The sequence below is a fragment of the Lolium rigidum genome, chromosome 7 (assembly GCF_022539505.1).
Source record: "Lolium rigidum isolate FL_2022 chromosome 7, APGP_CSIRO_Lrig_0.1, whole genome shotgun sequence".
NCBI lineage: Eukaryota > Viridiplantae > Streptophyta > Magnoliopsida > Poales > Poaceae > Lolium > Lolium rigidum.
In genome coordinates this window covers 188,199,721-188,220,638 of record NC_061514.1, presented here as the reverse complement: position 1 = coordinate 188,220,638, position 20,918 = coordinate 188,199,721, and the positions used below count along the sequence as shown (strand labels likewise).

At 45.5% G+C, this 20,918-nt stretch overlaps 2 protein-coding genes across 2 annotated transcripts; both read right to left on the bottom strand.

Annotated features, from left to right (window-relative positions):
* Positions 1-1,669: 1,669 nt before the first annotated feature.
* LOC124675129 (uncharacterized oxidoreductase At1g06690, chloroplastic-like) lies at positions 1,670-4,512 on the bottom strand. The gene is made up of 10 exons (XM_047211199.1): positions 4,169-4,512; positions 3,496-3,587; positions 3,362-3,399; positions 3,092-3,253; positions 2,964-2,986; positions 2,813-2,884; positions 2,567-2,734; positions 2,394-2,476; positions 2,217-2,279; positions 1,670-2,071 (listed from the first exon to the last, which is right to left on the bottom strand). Exons 1-10 carry the CDS (start codon positions 4,401-4,403, stop codon positions 1,889-1,891), a joined length of 1,119 nt encoding a protein of 372 aa, XP_047067155.1. The 5' UTR covers positions 4,404-4,512; the 3' UTR covers positions 1,670-1,888.
* Positions 4,513-14,617: 10,105 nt separating this feature from the next.
* LOC124672381 (transcription initiation factor IIB-like) lies at positions 14,618-15,733 on the bottom strand. The gene has a single exon (XM_047208618.1). It carries the CDS (start codon positions 15,731-15,733, stop codon positions 14,618-14,620), a length of 1,116 nt encoding a protein of 371 aa, XP_047064574.1.
* Between the last annotated feature and the right edge of the window lie 5,185 nt (positions 15,734-20,918).

The window sequence follows — 20,918 nt, the reverse complement described above, 5'->3', positions numbered from 1 at the left end:
ATTAAAAAAATTGAAAAAAATGGTTGAGATTCATGTATGTTACTCAACCTACTATTAGGGGAACTTGCCAAATTTAAATTTTGACTTTTTTGCAAAAATAAATTATGAAAAGGTAAAATGGCATTATCTTATGCATACAACGTCGGGAAAAAATGCATAATATATCAAAATGATCGTGGGAAAAAATTACATCCAAATTCACCTGGGATTACCTAGTTGACATTTTTTATATTCTCCAAATTCCAAATGGAAATATGAAAGGAGGAAGATTTTAGTTTGCGCCAGAAATTTAGGATTTTTTTATCTTTTTAAAAAATAAATAAATTAATAATTGCATCCTGCATAATTATTATTATTACTTAACAATTGATTTTTATTTAAATAATTGTTTAAAATTCAAAATAATAGAGAGTTGTGATATCACGGTGTAAGAGTTAATAGGATTGATATGGTAGTAGTATTATCAACAATGTGTTATTTCTTTCTTGAAAGCTCAACCGAAAGGAAAAGAAGTTAAGTGAAGTAGTGTGACAATGGATGATCAATTGGGAAGTTAGACCATTAATGTAATTTGATTTAAGATTAAGTGTGGTTAGAGTTAAAAAATTATCCATGTGGGAGATTAAGAAAAATTGAAAAAATTCGAGCAGGAATTTCCAAATGGCCATTAGTTCTATACCGTGGCTAGCCTGTGTCTACATCAAATGGGTCTGTGCCGAGACAATATTGTGCTGACGGTGGCCGTCGGCACAACCTATGCCGACGGTCAAATTGTTGAATTTCCAGTTCCATTCACACTAGAATCCATCCAAAAGTTTGAAATTGGCTCAAACTTATTTGACATCGAAAATTCCGCAATGACATGCGTAAAGTATTTAAATTCAATCTGGTTTGGTGATTTCATGGAGTAATCACTCAGTCTTCTCGTGAGAAAAAAAAAACCATGTGCTCCTATCCACCTTCACTCTCTTTCTCTCCCTCCTTCTACTCACCTCTTCTAAACACGGAGCACCTCTAGACTCTACTCTTGTCCCAAGAACATCACCTCTTCCCTCTTTCTTCCTCTTGCTCATCCCCTTCTCCACTCTTTCACATCTTCTACCATAGGAATGGTGGTTTGTAGAATTTCATCATCAATGTGCTAACATTATGGTGGGGCTCAAAACGGCGCCACCAACCTTAGATAGACGTCGAGACGGTTAGGAATGGCTCAAGTATCGTTGGATCTAGCTTTCATAAGGCTTTGACAAACATAGTTCATGGCCAGTGAACTTTGGTGGACGGTGGTCCCTCCATTTTTGATGATTTTTTGGGGAAATTTTATGTTGTAAAGGGTGTTTCAACATGCTCCAAGTGTCTACGATGTTCCTCATGTACTCAAATATTTTGTAGAGAGTCTGCGTGTATGCTTCAAGAGAATTTCCTCGTGACATAAATGTGTTTCTACGTTGTTGTCTGCATTGGTCAGACATGTGTGTATTTGTTTTTCATTTTGGTTTTGTTGTGGGGTTTTTAACGTTTTGCCGAATCTTATGAGGATTTGTTGCGCAAGAAGGAATTCTATGCTGCATGCGCATATTTCAATATTGCGACAAATTAGCATGGTTTCCATGGGATCACGCCTCAGGGGAAGATTTCTTGCAACAATAGTGGAAATCGGACTCGGTAATACGTAAATCTTACATGATTCAGAATTAGCAAAACCATAGAACTATAGTACACACAAATCAGTCATTTTGACAACAATGTCAATTTAACAGAAAACTGGCTGGCACCGGCTGAAACTTGCCCGGTTTGTTTATTTCTACATCTACTTCTACTACATGGGTTGGGATGATCAATCATGCGATGCACAATGACACGTGGTACAGTTCAGAGTGATGATCCATCACGACTCCTCGATGGGCATCTTGATGCCTTTGATCTCGCGCGCGAGGGTCCGCAGCTCCTCGACCTCGTCGGCGGTGAGGCTCCACCCGAGCGCGCCGGCGAACTCCATGGCCTGCCCGGCGTTCTTCGCCCCTGGGATCGGCACCACATTGCCCTGGCAGGTCAGCCAGTTCAGAGACACCTGAAACCACATCAATCCATTGAGGTCCCTTGCACACATATATCTCTATATGCAGTTTTCTTTCCGTGGTGGTTACGTATTTCAGGATCGATATTTGTTACTCAGTAATGCAAATAGGAAGAATTAACTAAGCTGTCTGAAGCACCTGAGTTGGGTTCTTGCCGTAGCTCACTCCAATCTCTTTGATTCTGTTCATGAGTGGTTGGAGCTGTGTACAAGACATACGAAAAGAACATCTTCAGTGAGCAGAGGTGCAGTAAACTTCACAGACTCTCTTTAAGCCGTTTTGGATGGAACATGCATATCACCCAAACTGTATCACCTTGGTGAGAAACTCGGGAGTGTATGTATTTCCTCGAGGACCCGTAGGCGGGTTCTCCGGAGTGTATTTCCCTGACAGAACACCTGTAGAATGGGGAACACAGGGATTAATCTGGATTTAGACACCTGTAGAATGATAAATAGGGAGAAAATTAAGAAACACTTGATCTCAACCTTGGGCGATTGGAGAATAGGCGATGAGGGTGACGCCGAGCTCGTCGCAGGCGGCCTTGACGCCGTTCTCCTCGGGCGTCCTGTAGATGAGGCTGTAGTTCACCTGGTTGACGGCGAGCGGGACGCCCCTCTTCTTCAGCCGCGCGTGCGCGTCTCGGAGCCGTTTCTCTGATTGCAAAGTATGTACATACTGTGGTTAACCGGTTGTTATCTGAATAAGACATACGACTTGCAAGCTGATGTTACCATTGTAGTTGGAGACTCCGACAGCCTTGACGAGACCTTGGTCGTACGCGTCAGCAAGGCCATCAAGGTACCCTGAAACAGTTAACGCACTCAAGTCTCTGTATGCATCTTAGGAAAATGTCCATGTAACCCAAGTTCTTGATATGAATACCTTCGTTTCCCCATAGCCCCGGCCTGAAAAATCAAAACTAGTGGTCGTCAGCAAAGTCTGAAGAATAATTCGGAGGTAGACAGATTCAGAAAAGTTACGAAAGAAGGGAGATGACGCGAGTGACGGACCAGTGGAGCTGGTAGAGCTCGACGGAGGGGAGGCCCAGGCGTTCCAGCGACTTCTTGAGCGCGGAGAGGACGCTGCCGCGGCCGAACCTCCACGGTAGCGCCGCGAACTTGGTCGCCACCGTCACGTCCACTGCCCCCTGCTTCTTCCTCTCTCTGATGAAACTGTGATCAACATGCATAACAAGACAGACACATCGAACATCGATCAGTACGAAGGTGTTGATTTTGTGATTTTGACTGTTATGATGGACGATGTATGTGAGTACGTACTCTCCCAGTAGACTTTCTGAATTCACTGCTCCCATGAGCTGAAGGGAAAAGTAAAATTTGAAGTTAAACTTTGTGCTCATCTTCAGAGTTCAGATTGAAGAGAGGAATCAGGTAGTATCTTAATCAATTATTACCGCCGTGCCGTATACTTCAGCGGTGTCGAAGAAGGTCATCCCGCTGTCGACGCTGGCGTCGAACGCTGCTTTAGCCTCCTTCAGTCTCCTGTCTGCATGCCAAACTCGAAAGAATCAATTTAATTTTCTCATCCTTGTAAATGATATGTCGTTGAAGTTAGTATACTAGTATGTATGCTCGTGATGTGAAGCGGCAACTTAATTTACATCCTCGATAATTTGGTCATATTATTTAGATTTTTTACAGGTAAAGTAATTTTGAAGCTTGCATGCATGCTCCGACGAAACAAACTCATCTGACTTGACTAGTGATGTAATGAAAAAATTACTGTAGAAAAATCCAGGCAACACCTACAGCTGCGGTTTCTTTCAGGTAATTGACTGGACATCGTGGATGCATGGGAAGCATGACCTGGGTTTCAGAGCATTAATTTCGTGGTCACACTTTGTGACTGACCCTGTGAGGAAAAACAGGCAGGTACAGCAAAAACAAAGTAGAATTCTTTTTAGCTGCAAAATTATCCATAGCTCATCATGAAAAGATGGGTGAAGTGAAGCAGTTTAATTTGAGTAATGAGGACGTAGAACTCTTCAAGAACACTAGACGCAACAGTTACCACTAGTATCATGAAATGATTAGTTGTGCAGGTTAATAAGTTAATTGCGCACGCACCGTCCCACTCGGAGTCGTTCCAGTAAGTGGTGTCGCCCCACGACCATGCGCCGATGCCGAGCTTGCTCACCGCCACGCTAGACTCGCCCAGCCTCACCTTCTCCTGATCCTCCGCCACCGTCGCCGACGCCCTCGGCGGCCGCAGCACTGCCCTCCTCGCCCTCCGCCGGCCTCCGTCCAATGGGCCGAAGCAGAACCCCACGCCACCGCCGGCGCCGACCTGCAACGACGCCATGGATCCTTGGCAGCTCTGTGTTGATCTGGCTACTACACTCGATCTGCAGCTATGCTTGTGCACACACGGACACACCGGCCGGACGTATTTATCACTCGCTGAGCCAGCGGCACCACTCGCTCAGCTGATCAGCTCGGTTGCTGTGGTGGAGATTAGTCTGTTTGGGCAGGAGGAGAGAGGAGACGAGGAGGGACAAGGAGAGGACTTGGGCCTGGGTTGGCGCCTTGGAGGGTAGCAGCAGGAGCAAATGGCCGGTAGCTCAGATAGTTTGTGTGCGTGGCTGCCTCGGCCTCGCGCGCAGCTGTCTGTCTAGTTGGATCTACCCAGCTCTCTGTACCCAAGCTGCCACGTGAAGAACGTTGCCCCATCGGGCAGAGGCCGCCTCCTCACACTGGTGATCGTTCTTTGTATGGAAGAATTTGGTGTTGGCATCTCCTAGTTTCACCCTGTTTTATCTTTCATCTTTGCTTCCAATAGGTTCTCTGATTCTAGAGCAGAGTGATTACATGAGATTTTGAAACATCTCTAAGATTCCATTCTTCGAGAGAGAATGTTCTCAGCTCCTCAAATTTATTCAGCAAATCGATTATAGTATTAACTTGAAAAATGAAATTATTCAAGCAAGGAAGTTTTTTTCCCCACAATTTAATACTTCTTATAATATTTTGAATTTAGTAGTTATCTTTTGACACCGTCGATGATATCCCACAAGAATATTCCAAGAAATCTCTACAATTTGTTCGAAATCACTATGTTGAAGCTAGTAATTTTCAATCTGGAAATCTTAGCTCTAGGAATATTTGTGCCAGTATAAATGACACAGGGCAAATGATATGAAGTGGAATTCACCAATGATACACGAAGGTTGATGGATAACAAACTATCCAGGAAGGGGACGTAAAGAACCAATACCGTCTCTCCAAAAAAGGATATTGATGCATGTTGCTCCAGGTGTATTTTGAGAGGAAGTTCAGCAAGGCCAAGATTACTAATTGCATCACAAAAAAGTAAATTTTCATTCGCATCACCATTTGGTTTACTTCTATCGGAGGGTTTTATCATAACGTTCAAATCTCCCAAAATTAGTCAATCAGTATCATCAGCCATATCTATGTGTGAAAACCAAGCAAGGAAAGTTGCTTTTCTGTCATAATGGCATGGACCATACACATTTGTTAGAATCCAAGATTCATTTGTAAGATTACTGCTAAATCTAACAAAGATAGAGAACTCATTTTTAAAATCCAAAACACTAGTCAAAAGAGTAGCATTTCAATTTGTGATTAGCATGGTTTTAAATAGCCGGCTATAGCCTGGCTATAGCCTTTCAGGAGACCTGCCGCTGCGGCTATGCTCTTTGTAGACTAAATGAGAAAAAACCGCTAATAGCCGGCTATAGCCTAATTTAGCCCCTGTTTAGCCTCTAATTTAGCCGCTAAACCTCCTATATTTTGAATTTATCTTCTCTTTTATTTTTTATTTCTTGTTTTCCGAATTTGCATTCAGTATAATTAGATAAAACTTGTGAGTTGAATATATGAATACTTATTTGCCATGAATAGTTAAATAAGTTGTATCACGAATTGTATTTGAGTCGTAGTTTTCCTCTTCTTTTGGTAAGATATGACAAAAATATTTCAACTTTTTGAAAAAAGGCTAAATGGAATAGCCCGCTATAACCCAACTATAGCCTTTTATAGCCTCTAAAAAAATTGCGGCTAAATGAGATAGCCGGCTATTTTAAACTATGGTGATTAGGCCACCAGAGTTTATTAAAAAACTGATGGAAGATATTCAAGTTTATTAAAAAAATTGGGATTTTTTTATATAATCCATATCAGATAGTTCCCTTTTTATTCTTGGATACAAAGAATGTCACAACCAGATTCTTCAATCTTGGAAGCTAAAGCAAGACAATTTTTCTCAGAGTTGATGCCTCTCGCAAACGAGTTTTGCCCAATTCAAAAATTTCCCAATTCTATTTTTATCCAGATTCGATGATAATGCAAGCAAACCCAATCTCGTTTGCGAGGGCCAAATCTCTACTAACAACATTTGTTTCAAGAGTATGTGCATCAATAGCATATTGTATTGGGTCGCTGCACGCTTCAATAAATCTCACTATATCATCTTGAAGCACAACTCGAATTCCTCCGCCGAAATTTCCTAGACCGAAACTTGCATCTACAATAATTAGAACATAGTTCTTCTTTGGTTTGATTCAAGAGCTCTTCCTTTTCACTGAAGTTTTCCTCAACATCCTTATATTATTTTCAGCTATAACTCGGATAGACATTGCAACAACAGTAACAAGTGGTACCTTCTCATCATGTACCCCTGCCTTCTCATCCACCAAATGTACTAAGACAAGGTTATGATTAATTAATTCTTTGACATCTCTAGTATTATTACTTGCCAAGATTTCCTCTAAGACCACACTTCTAGCTATGTTTATCTGTAAAGCATTTTGGATAGTTGATAGAAGCCCCAATTTTGTCAAGACTTCATGTTCACATTTGAAATGAACGTGTTTTATGTCTTCACGATGGATTGATGATGCATGTAAAATGCATACATGAACTTTGTACTTTATTGACATGAATTCCCATATATTTGCAACATATATGATGATAATACCATGGTTTACATTGATTTATGGGTATTTACCAATGATCCCCTTTATTTGGTTTATAACTCTGCAGAACAGAAAAACCTCTTTTGTGTATTTTTTTTCACTTGCAGACACCTACACAGAGTTAAATTAAGCTTGGATTTCGGGTACTTCATTTTTCACCAGAAGAAGCAAGATGAGCTTTTGGACCAGACCTGGAGAGGCTTGAGGGCCAAAAGAGGCCAGGTGGCGCGCCCACCCTGCTAGGGCGCGCCACCCCCTCTCTTTCAGTCAAGCCCAATTCCGTTTGATTCTTTCGCGAACCGGCATATTTTGACCTAAAAAACACTATATATATGACCCCCGAGGGTTCTCTGGAGGAGAGCGCCACAAAAAGACAGAAACACGAAAACATAGGCTGCAGTAGAGAAGATTTTAGGGAGAAACTCCATCGGAGCCACCGCTGGAGGGATCTCCACCTTCTCCAACGTCTTCATCATCATCACCATGATCAAGGGGGAGTAGTCCACCTCTGGACTACTGAAAGTGCATAGAGCCCCCATGTGTGGTTTTGGTAATTAATGACAATCCCTATGGACTAATGGTTGCATTAAGTTATACTTGTAGGAGTTGTCCATAGGTAATGCTTGGACCATATCGTTGCTTCAAGGTTGCAATAAGAAGAAATAAAGTGCAAGTTCAAGATGATCCAACTCGAAGAGATCATATGCTTGAAGCTTGCCTTTCATACAGTGATTATGGATATGTGAAGATGAGCCGAACAAGAAGCTCTCCCATAGTGGAGTATGGGGGAGCAATTAGCAAAACTTCATCAAGCAAGCACAATCAAGAAAGGCGTTCCATGTTGTTGCGGTCAAGATCGTCATCACCGAGCTCAAGTGGAATGTGCAAGGTTAAGGTTTTATCTTTATAGTGTTTCTTTCTTACCGGTCTCATGGTTTAGTTGGGAGACCGGGTTATAGGTTAGTTGCCGCACTATCAAGGGGCTCTCGAGTGAGTAACTTGATCGTATCATTCGGAGAGAGTTCAAACTTTTGCATCCTTGCATAATCTTTCTTGGTTGTTATTTGGATTTTATTCATCTGGTATTTTCTAGCTTGTGCTTATTCTCATTACAATCTCTAGTTCATCGAAAACGGGTTCCACATGAAATACTTGTTGCGTTTTCGATATTGGAGCTTTTCCCGGTTCTTCGTTTTAAGAGATTTCATCTCTAAATGCATGTAAAAATCTACCCCACTTATTATTTGTGGGGTAGCTCTTGTCATCCTCTTTCCAACTAAATTGGTTTCACCTAAATCTGAGTTTCCTAACTCAAGTTGTTGCATTTTTCTTATTGGAGGTGTTACCTTTTAGCTCTTATAGATAGGTTAAAACTTTCCCCTTTTTTATCTTATTCTCCATGGTTGGACTATAATGGTTCTCTGCATTATCTTGTAGATCTCTTTCTTGTGATTTCAACGAGCCCAAGTTCATCGAAATCGGAGTTCATATGTGAAAATAGCGATGTTTTTGGTGTCCAGTGCGCTACTGGCAGGAGTGGTCCGGCCATGGGGCAGACTCAGTCCGGCTGGATTACTGCGAGTATGAAAATTGTGCCCGGAATGGTACGGACTTGGCCGGACGAGTCCGGCAGGCCAGAGTGGTCCAGTCAAGCCTGGAAGGTCCGGCTGGGGGGTGTCTTTGGGTGCATTTTCAACGGTTCGATTCCATTTTGGAGGTCATATATAACCCCCTTCTTCCTCATTGAGTTGGTTGCTTCTCCTACTCTCTCTCTACTCCATTGTTGATGTTGAGAAACTTTCTCTCCCTCTAATTCCTCCATTATACTTGGTCATATTTGAGGAAAAGATATTGGAGATCCAGATCTACATCTTGACCAAACAGATTCCTCTCTTTGTGAGGGAAATCCAGTAGATCTAGATCTTGGAGAAATTTGGTGTTCCTCCTCCTATTTGTTTTGCTCTCTTATTCCCCCAATAGATTTTGTAGCTTTGTTGGAATTTGAGAGAGAGGGACTTGAGCATATTTGTGGTGTTCTTGCCATTTTATTTGGTGCATCGGTTTGACTTCTCCGCGGTGATACGTGGAGGTGAAAGTTCGTGAGACATACACTTCGAGAGCTTGTTCCCGGAGCTTGTTCCTCTTGGGTATTTGGACCCTAGACGGCTTAGTGATCTCTGTGGTGTTCTTGGGGCCTCCAATTAAGTTCTAGAGATTACCTCAAGCTTTGTGCTTTGTGGCTTAGTGGTGTTCTTGGAGCCTCCAATTAAGTTGTGGAGATTCCTCAAGGGCAAGGCCTTTGTGGCGATTTATTGGGAGCCTCCAATTAAGTTGTGGAGATAGCCCCAAGCTTTGTGTGGGTTCGGTGACCACCCTAAGTTTCCATAGTGGATCGAGGTCTTCCCCTTTGGTGGGAAGTGTCGAGGAGAATACGGTGGACCTTCATTTCGTTTGGAGTGACTTGTCCACCACACCGCTCCAACAGAGAGTAGCACTCGCAAGAGTGTGATCTTCGGGATACATCGTCGTCTCCGCGTCACCTCGGTTATTCCTATACCCGAGCTATTTACTTATGCACTTTACTTTGTGATAGCCTTCGTGCTTGAAGTTATATATCTTGCTATCACATAGTTGCTTGTCTTGCTTAGCATAAGAGTGTTGGTGCATATAGGTTATATAAGTTTTGTACTTGACAAATTAAACGCTTGTTTTATTCCGCATTTGTTAAGCCATATTCGTAAAAGTTATAAACCGCCTATTCACCCCCCCCCCCCATCTAGGCGGCATCCGTGTCCTTTCAACTACAGGCTTGTGGCAGTAGCTTGATCTATTTCTCTCATGTTCTTCGTAGTTCTTAGTACCATATGAGCTGCCCAACATGATTATGGTCATATATGTAATACCTATGTGGTGGATCTTTATTCTATGATATTCTGCTATGATATTTGACTCTACTTTGTGTAATATGTAACGATAGATGCATATTATGTACCCCGTTCTTAAGTATTGGTTCTGATCCAACTTGAATGCAAGAACGTGTGTGGGGTGATGTGTGTGTTAGATGGAATAGCATGGTTTTAGTGATTGGATAGTGACAACAAATTCATGATATATTATGGCTTTATCTTTTCTTTTGCTATCTCACTAGGGATAAAGTGAACGCGTGACAAGAGTGGTGATCTTGTTTATTCAAGGTAGCATATTTGATATTCAAACATCATGTCAAAGTACTTATGGCTATCCTCTGTTAATTCTTAATACAAGATTGCATGGAGTTTCCCCTGTCTTGTGGAATATAAAAAAGATGTGTTGCATCATCTCTATGTTAGGACGTGATGCCCATATGAATGTGTATCTTACACATGTCGAAGTTATATTCTTTATATCTCATTGACGAATTGTTATTATCCACTACAATTTAAAAGAGAGAATAGTCAAGTGAACCCATGAACCCTGGTCCAATTTTAATCATAAGAAACACCTTTCCATTGCATTTATTTTACTTTTTATTTGCAGCACTACTTTAATCCGAAAATATAAAAATATTTACTTATCTTATTTGAACTCAAAACCCAAAAAAAACCTTTACCTCTTTTCCTTACTTTACTTGTTTAGTTTGGTTTACTTTAGTCACTACTTTATTTTACTTTTACTTACACGAAACCTTGTGCTTGACAACCACATGGTGGAGCTGGGGACACAAGGCTTTATTTTATTTTGCAGGATTGCTGGAAAAAAAGAGGGAGAGATAACTCTTTACTCCGTTCCCCGAGAGTTTTATATAACCCTCGAGTCACCCCTCTGGGGAAAATACTCTGCTGACACAACACTCTGCACTTGGAGTTCCAACGTTATCAAGACTATTTTCTGGCAACGTTGCCGAGGAGTGGGAAGAGCATCTCACAACTGCATCATCATCAAGCTAGGGGTACAACAATCCTTGCAACAACTGCATGTCTATATTGTGTCACCGGTTGATGCGTGGTGAAGCACAAGACTACTGCCGGATTATTTTCTGGCATCATCATCTTCATCATCAACTTAGTGCAAACACCCAAGATTGGGGAGGTTGCACAACTATGAGCTCTCTTTTCTCTTTTAGATTTTGCAAAGTACTTTATTTGTCTTCTTTTTTAGTCTTTACTTTTTAGTTCTTTCTCATAAAATACAAAATACATAAAAATTCCGTCCCCGTTTGTTCCTAGACTCTCCTTAGGTCCTAAGATCGATTAGGTCGTGATTGGAGGCCCCTTCTAGGTCTACCATCATCAACCTGATTTTCATTCTTAGTCTTTAGCATCTACCAAAACACAAGCAAATAAATATATCACCATTTGTTGTTAAAACCTCTCTTCCAAGAGTTCTTACAACATGAGAATGAAAACTAACATGGCTTATGAACCATGATGCAAACTTTCTAGCCGTCATTTTTTTTTCAATGTCCGTCACCCCTCCTCGCTCTGTGGTCCGATACTCTTACTTCAAAACTATCTACATACGAACTATGCACTTGCATTCATCATCAACCTGCATTCACCGAAGAATAATTTTTGGCCTTCACAAACATGAGCAACGAACCAGAGCAACGAAGCTATGAGAAATCTAGGGGGGGGGCAGGGATATAATTTTCGAGGAATAGACCTTGGTTCCTTGTTCAGTTTTAAATATATGCTGGGCTCGTCTAGGGGTCTTGTTTCAAACGGAATTTTTTTTTCTTGGCCTTTACTCTCCCCAATATGGCCCAAAGAAACCTCGATGCGTTACTGACAAGTGGGACCCCTAATGAATTCAACGGTCCCCACACTGTGGGCTTAACGTGCATGACATATGGACATATGGACCCAGGTAGGCCCGATAGATGATATAAGCCCGCCAAGCTGCCTGGCAGGTGGCTCCACCTCTGACATGCAGGACAGAGAGTGCGCCACGTGATGGTAGGAAGACACGTGTAAGCACATGTGCGCAAAAAACATGGCATCAAAACTAACATGTGGAAACCTAGGTTGGTCATCCTGACAGGACTGGTCTACTTTGCTAGCTAGCAAGCTGTCGGAATGGTTAGTCCCACGTAGAAAGCTCATGTCAGTATCTAACACACGGGACTAAGTGTTGCCGGTCATGTACATGTTTGCAAAAAGTGGTTGCCCCCCCCTATATATATGGGTCCTGGTGCTATAAGGCTTGGACTCTTGTGCGGTTAGGTGTGGGTCCAGGTCGGAGAAGGAGAGGCGTCAGATAATAAAATATGTGTAAGCGCATAATTGGTGGTTCATATGCATGCCTGAAGCCTAGATCTTGTGATGCGTCCACCCCCGGGAGGACGCGACTCGGGCCGCCCATGTCCAACGACAAAAGATTGTGGACAATCGTTGATGTTTAGAGACGGCCCATCACAATTTTCTATCCCGAGAAGGCCAGAGAGCGATCTGTGACGCGAAAATGTGAAACCATCACAAGAAATGACAATCGCTGACGGATTTCTCCAAATGGCAGCTCCGTTCCGTCATTGAAACTCCAACTTGTTGTAGTGGATAGTTGCTCCCATTTGAGGAAAAGAGAGAGGAGATCGCTCTCGATCTACTACATACCAATAAAAATCCCTTCTTTGTGAGGGAATCCTCTAGATCTAGATCTAGAAGAATTTGTTTTTTCCTTCTTTGTTCTTCCTCTCTTATTCTCACACAGCGTTTGTAGCTTTGGTGGAATTTGAGAGTGAGGGACTTGCCATTGCATAAGGTGCACCTGTTTGAGTTCTCTATGGAGATTCGGTGAAGTGAGAGTTCGTGGCTGATTCCTCTCAGGTGCTTGTACTCGGAGCTTATACCTCTTGGGTTCTTAGAACCTTAGAAGGTTTTGTTGTCCTTTGTGGTGTGGTGGTCTTTGTGGCCTTTTGTGGTGTTGTGGTCTTGGTGAAAATTACTTGGGAGCCTCCAATTGTTGCGGTGTTTTCCTCAAGCTTGCGATCTTCGTGGAGATTACTTGGGAACCTCCAATTGAGTTGTGGAGCTCGACCCATGATTGTACGGGTTCGGTGACCACCCTCTAGGGTCTCATAGTGGATCGGGGATTTTCATTTTGGTGGGAATGCTCAAGGAGAATATGGTGCACCATTGTGACATTTGGAGTACCCTGTGCCTCCACCCTGTTCCAACAGAGAGTAGCACCCGCAAGGGTGTGAACTTCAACATATATCATCGTCTACGCATGGTTTGGTTATTCTTCAACCCAAGATCCTTTACTTATGCATTTTATTTTGTAATAGCCTTTGTGTTTGAAATTCTATATCTTGCTATCACATTGTTGTTTGTCTTGCTTAGCATATGTTGTTAGTGGACATAAGGGTCCTAGCTTGTAGGTTTTGTGCTTTACAAGCTACACATTAACTTTATTTCGCACTTGCTTAAGCTCTCAATGTAAAAAAAAGTTTCAAACGCCTATTCGGCTATTCGCCCACCTCTAGCTTACATTCTTGATCTTTTAAAGGACTTGGTCAAAAGACTCGGATGGTGTGGGAGGCCTAAGGCACGCCCGCGGGGGCTAAGCGCGCCTAGGGTGCTTAACAGGCCCCTCTACGGTTCTGTTAAAACTTATGTGCTGTTTTTCCATGATTTAATTGAGTGCCACATTTATTTATTTATTTATTAAAACGGGATGCCAGAAGGCTTCTCAACATCAAAATATAAAAAGGAGGATTTCGTTTTTCCAGAATTAATTAGGATTTTGTGTTTCCAGAATTAATTAAATAAAAAAATGCTTCTGTAGTTTAAGTTTTGTTAGTCTAGGATACACGCTTGTCATTAGCAGGTGCTACATTCGTATTTGCATGGAATCACTTGCGTTTTGCCGAATTACCATGAAAGCACTTTTGATTTTCTGACCATGGTGGGCATGTGAGATGGATCTGAATTTGGAATACAAACTTACGTGAAAATGTGCACCTAGAACATGGCTTTTTTTGCAATAAATAAGGACCAGGTGGTACCTACATAGCCAGGCGATTGGGAGGCTGCGACTAGAGTAAAATCCCATCTAAGGTTTCCGTCTTTCTTGCGGCGACCCTATCGGTACGCTTCACCTCCCGTGGCTTTGGAGTTTTGAAGGTGTGGTGAACCATGGTCTCTCAACGGCGGAAGGTTCTACGCTATTTGTTTAGGTTATTTTTTCAGTGTCTTCTTTGGGATGATGAGACTGTGTCTACATCCTAAAGTCGAAATAAGGTCCGCTCCATCTTATTCTTGTTCTCGTGGTGCGTCTAACATCAACGGAGGATACTTAAAATCCGTGCCTGGTGGATCTCGGTTTTCGTAGTGCAAGCTAAAATGCAAGTGAGGATCTAACCAAAGTGCCACTTATAGTATATTTTATAATCTTTACTTTAAAATTTAACCAAAATATTAAACTAGAATCATAAAATAAAACTACTACAATGGTGAAATCCCACTTAACACCTTAACTGCAAACCCACCGCATGTGCCATCTTCCATTGTTGTAAGTCTGTACGGACGACCAAGGCCAGCAGCTCTGGCACAACTGTCTAATCTACTCCTACTTCGTATGCTAAGAATCAACATCTGACTAGCTAGCCAAATAGCAGCTCGGCGTGTGGCCTCAGGTCCTTGTAGTATACTTCCCTGATGGTCACCTCGCTGACCCCAGTGGCCGTCGACACGTCACGGATGGATTGGTCGGCACCGGCGCGCTGGATTGCCATGTAGATGACGGAGGCGGCGATGGAATCAGGGTTGCGCCTCACGTCCAGGTTCTTCTCCAGCCTCCGCGCCGCCTCCAGCGCCGCGTTCACCTCCTGGTCGCCCATCCCGAGCAGCGAACCGAAGCGGCGCAGGTAGTCGCCCGCCCGCACGGTGGTGCTCATCATCATCTCCCCCGCAGCCTGCGCGCCGCCTTCCTCCCCGAGATGGTCCTTGATGTGCTTCACGAGCCTCCCGATGTCCTTGATCCCCGCCGTCGCGCTGTCGCCCGTCACCGACGCCAGCTCCTTGAACGTCCGCGGGGTGCCCGCGGCGCGGCACGCGACGTGGAGGCAGGCCGCGTAGAGCGCGTGCCGGTTCCTGCACTTGCCGCCCTTGGGGAACGCCTTGGCCTCCTCCAGCTTCCTGTACATTTCCCTGGCGCGTTCCCTGATGGGCTCCGCGAGCCCCAGCCGCTCCGCCATGTCGTCGATGGAGTGGAACGCGTCGGCGAGCGACTTGTCGGGTGCCGCGCCGCGCATCTTGGGCATGGCGCCGCCTCGTGGATGAGCTGCTGCAGCAGCGACCGCGCCGCGCATCTTCGGCATGGCGCCGCCTTGTGGATGACCTGCAGCACCGACCGCGCCGCGCATCCTCGGTAGTACTGAGCAGGCGCCCTCTTCTCCGTGTGTGTCGTCGCTGTCGCTGGCTTCGGGAGACTGCACGTTGCTTACTGGGGAAGGGTAAGCTGTCGTCGTGGCGTTGAGTTGGACGGCGTCGGCGAGTAAACGGTTGGCGGCGCCGCCGGCGTGGACGTGGCCGCTGCCGTCAATGCCCCCAACGTCGTTGAGGAAGGAGCGCCACTCGGAGGACTCGTCGACGTAGCGCTGGTCGAGAACGCGCGCGCACTGGGTGCACACGGTGTCGCCGGAGACGTGGTGGTTGAACACCGCGACCACGCGGCGGCAGTCCGGGCAGTAGCGCATGTTGTTCGCTCCGTCGCACATTGCTCTTGCTAAGAGTTCGATCTAGCGCTCTCCTATTTGGGGCTTCTTTGTTTGAAACTTGGTATCGATCGATATGGCTCGGTGCTCCTTTTATTGATGCAAAGAAGTAGGCCGAGGGCCCGACTAGAATTCCTCCACCGCCACCGTTCCGGATCCGAGTATGAGTCGTCGCCGTTATGTATGTAATCTGGGAAGGTCCTGTGTCCTCTAATTCTTACAGTCCGGTTGCTTCGGAGTTTTTGGCTGACCTTGGCTGAGAGTCGGGCTCGGATAGCGAAAGCGCGTCTCTATCGAAACTTCAAACTCGTCACCGCCATACTGCCATTGAGTTACAGCTCTGGCCTCGCTCTGCTTGACATCCACGCTTCCCTGCCCGACTCCGGCTCCACCTCGGTGACCTCCTACTCGATATAAGCCTAGGGCCGCCCTGCATTTACGACGCGCTCTCTCGCTGAACCGCCCTCCCCTTCCCCTCCGTAGCCATCCCACCATGGCCGGTCTCATGGCGCAGCGCTCGTCCCCGATGCTCAACAAGATCCGTCGTGAACTCGAGCGCCGGAGGAAGAGCCTCAACGTCGCCAAGGGGGGAGTCGTGAAGAAGTCCGCTGCCGCTCCGCCGCCGCCGTGCCTGATCCCATCCGTGTCAAGCGATGGCACTGCGACCCTGAAGATCGCCAACGCGCCCAAGGAAGTAGTTGCAAGTCTCTGCCGCGGTGCCGCACCCACGCGTGCTCATCCCCGTCGCATCACCCGGCGCGTCAGCTACCGCCACGAAGGTGTCCACACCGACCACGTCCGCACTGATCCAACCACGCTCTTCGTCGATCGGCATGACCGTGAAGGTGCGCGGCTCGGCGAAGACCCTGCCAACGGGGGAGCGTATCTTCATCATGCACGCTGCCATTGTCGTCTCCGACGTAGAGGATGGCTACCTTGAAGTGATGTACCACGGCAACTACCCTCGTCGTGGAGTCGTGCGGATCCCCATGGATCAGGTGAAGACTATGCCGCCGCCCACCAAGTGACGAAGACAAGAAGTGGAGCCCCCCAGCCAACCACCGTCGACAGTCATCGTAGCAAAGCTCATGCATGCGTGACGAAAGGCTTAGCTAGTCAAGGGCCAATAGCTCCTATGCGACGTCGTTGAGTGAAATTCTCCACGGTGCGACGTAGTTGGCTAAAATAGCTCCCATGCGTCGTTTTTTCTGGTTGAAATAGCTCGCGTGTGACAGGCAGGTGACGCGGGTTAAGACACTTAGTTAGGATGCGATTAGGTTAGGACAGTGAGGGTTATAACAAGTGGGGTCCACCATGGTCCAGGTCATGTAGAGTCAACCGTTCACGACTGAGGTGTTAAATATATTTGTGTAATATCTGCTTCTGTTTATTCTATCGTATATGGAGTAGTACTCCAATACGTATAGGACTCTCTTGTACAATGCTTGATGGGCTTTACATCCTATATAAACACGGACCCGACACCTTGGAGGGTACGTCGTTCAAACCTAGCTTTTGTCTTCGCTAATATGGTATCAGAGCCGCTCTTCCTCGACATCGCTGCCTGATCACCGCCGCCGCCGCCACCACTAGGCCGCCGCCGCCGCCCCTCAAAACCAACACCAAAAACAGACAACCTAGACAACTGCTGCCGCAGGATCCTTCTGCCGCTGCATCCACAATCCAAAACAAACCAAAACCAAAACAAATCTACAGCCGCCGCCGCATACCCTGCCGCCGCCGCCTCTCAAAATCAACACCTGCCTACAAACCAGCCGCCGTTGCAGTTTCTCTGCCGCCGCCGCTGCTCCAGATCGCCTCTTCAGACGCGATCCAGCAAAAACCCTAGATGGGTTCCTCTTCGAATTCGTCGGTCTCGTCTCCGGCCGCCGCCACGGGTGCGCCGCCCGCACGAGCTCCTTACCCGTGACAATGCACTCATATGGAAGGCTCTTGTCGTCCCAGACCCTTCGAGGTGCTCGCGTTCTCAAGCTCGTTGAAGAAAGTGACAAGGCCCCTGCGAAACTATTGAAGTAGATACCGATGGTGTTAAAAGTGAAGTTGACAACCCCGCATATGATGTCCGGATAGCCCGTGACCAACAGGTCTTGCGGTATCTTCTCAGCTGCTTGTCATCTGATATGCTGTCTCATGTTCTTGGACTCGAGACTTCTGCCGAGGTGTGGCAAACTATCAACTCTCTTACCACAACTCAGTCAAAGGCCAGGGCTCAGCATCTCCGTTCTGCACTCAATGACACCAAGAAAGGAAATATGTCTGCTGAAAAATACTTTGCAAAGATGAAAGTTCTCGCCTCGGAACTCGCCGCTGTGGGCAAGCCGCTTGATGATGATGAGTTAATCTGGTACATGCTTCATGGACTTGGTGCAGATTACAACAACCTCAAAACAGCAGTTCGTGCAAATCCATCAACTTCTCTGACAGATCTCTACAGCCAGCTTCAGTCTTTTGATCAGATGCACAAACTTGGAGATGCAGTTGCAGAAGAGTTTGTCTCCTCTGCTAACCTGGCTCGCCGTGCCCCTGACCGCTCGCCAGGCTATGCTGTTCGGCAGGATGACTATCGTGACCGTCGTGATGACCGTCGCCCTGATGAATACCGCGATCGTCGTGATGACAGACGTGATGATCAGCGTCCTCGCCGAGGATGATAGGCATCGCTATGATGACCGGCCCAAGCGCCGGGATGATGGACCAAGAGATGCGCCCGTGATGATGGACGCCGCCGTGATAGAATTCCCACTCCGTATGTTGATGTTCAGTGCCAGATATGTAAGAAGCATGGGCATCCTGCTGAGGTGTGCTGGTGGAGGTTTCAGCGTGATAGGCGCAATGGTGGTGGTCGTCGTGATGATCAAGACAACAAGGGCGCAAATCTGGCATCCTACGGTGTAGACACAAACTGGTACTCTGACACCGGTGCTACAAATCACATTACAAGCGAGCTGAGCAAACTATCTACCCAGGAAAAGTATACAGGACGTGATCATGTGCACACGGCTGATGGCAACGGTATGCAAATAAGTCATATTGGTCATTCTATGTTGCGTACTCCCCATAGCTCTTTTCATCTTAGAGACATTCTTCATGTTCCAAGTGCATCTAAAAATCTCATGTCTGTTCATAGATTCACACTTGATAATCATGTATTTATTGAGTTTCATCCTTTTTTCTTTTTGATCAAGGATCTGGCCACCGGGAGCACTCTCTTTAAAGGTCCATGCCGTGATGGTCTCTACCCACTAGTGCCTCTTTCTACCGGGTCATCCAAGCAAGCCTTCATTACAATAAAGCCATCTTCATCTACATGGCATCGCCGCCTAGGACATCCATCCTCCTTTGTGGTGCAGCAAGTTCTCAGAAAACATAGAATTTCTTTTTCTCCTAAAATAAACCCATACATTTGTGACTCTTGTCAACTAGCTAAGAGCCATCAATTACCATATCCTGTCTCTACTAGTGTTTCCACTGTTCCATTGGAGCAAGTTTTTTCTGATGTATGGGGACCAGCACCTTTATCTGTTGGAAAACATTCATATTATGTAAGCTTCATTGATGATTTTAGCAAATTCACTTGGATTTATTTGCTTAAAAAGAAGTCTGATGTCTATCAAGTTTTTCTTAATTTCCAACAGTTAGTAGAACGCAAGTTTGATAGGAAAATTGTTACTATGCAAACTGACTGGGGTGGTGAGTATGAAAAACTCCATGGTTTCTTTCAAAAAATTGGCATCACTCATCATGTATCATGCCCTCATGCTCATCAACAAAATGGTTCCGCTGAACGCAAACACCGTCACATAGTAGAAGTTGGCCTTGCCTTACTTGCCAATGCATCCATGCCTCTTAAATTCTGGGATGAAGCTTTTCTTACAGCCACCTTTCTTATTAATCTTCTTCCCAGCAAAGTAATAAACCATGACACCCCAGTTGAGCGTCTCCTTAATACCACTCCCAATTATGAATCTCTTCGAGTGTTTGGTTGTGCTTGTTAGCCTAATTTACGCCCTTACAACAAAAGAAAACTTGCCTTTCGATCCACTAGATGTGTCTTCATTGGTTATAGTTCTCGACACAAAGGCGTCAAGTGTCTTGATCCCTCCACTGGACGTGTCTATATTTCCCGCGATGTTGTGTTTGATGAGAACCTGTTTCCTTTTGCCTCTCTCAATCCAAATGCTGGTTCCCGACTTCGCCAAGACATTCTGCTTCTACCCACAAACTCATCTCTTACATCCACTCATGGGGAGACACACATTGATGACTATATGCCTTTACCGTTTGTCCCTATTGTTACTAATGATACCTCTGTAGATGTTGCTCCTGCAGATGTCCTCGATGACCAACAGTTGACAGAACAAAATTTGACTGAAAATCATGAAGAATTCAGCTCAAATGATGACTCTCATAATTCTGCACAAAATGACGAATCTGGCGGCCGATCCCAGGAGGATTCTCCCGCCCAGTCCTCGGATCGCGTGGCCTCCACAGGCGCAGCAGACGCGCCAGGAAATCCGCCTTGTGACCGACGTGCGCGATCTCTGTCGCCGCAGCGTGTCGCGCGACCAGCAGCTCGCCACGTTGCCTCCCCTGTGCGGTCCCCCTCTCCGGCGCGTGCTGGCCACACGCACCCTGCTGATGACAGCCCGACGGTGTCAGCCTCCGCCAGTCCAGACGCGACAAGTGGCAGTTTGTCTGCTACAAATGATGACCCTACTGATGACTCTCATGATCTGTCTGATTCCGCAGCTTCTTCAGGATCTTCTGTGCACACACAAGGTGAGGTAAATCCTGCTGCAACCAGAAATCCTCCCCAGACAACATCTTTGCGTCCTCGCACACGACTTCAACAGGGTATTCGTCAGCCAAAGAAGTACACCGATGGCACTATCAGATATGGAATGTTTGCAGCAACGGGGGAACCACAGACACTTGATGAGGCTCTTAAAGATGCTAGATGGTGCGAAGCCATGTCTGAGGAATATAATGCACTTCTGCATAACAAAACTTGGCACTTGGTTCCTTCAAGTCCAGGTAAAAATATTATTGATTGCAAGTGGGTCTATCGTATAAAAAAGCATGCTGATGGAACAATTGATAGATACAAAGCTCGCCTTGTTGCTAAAGGTTTCAAACAGCGTTATGGTATTGATTATGAGGATACCTT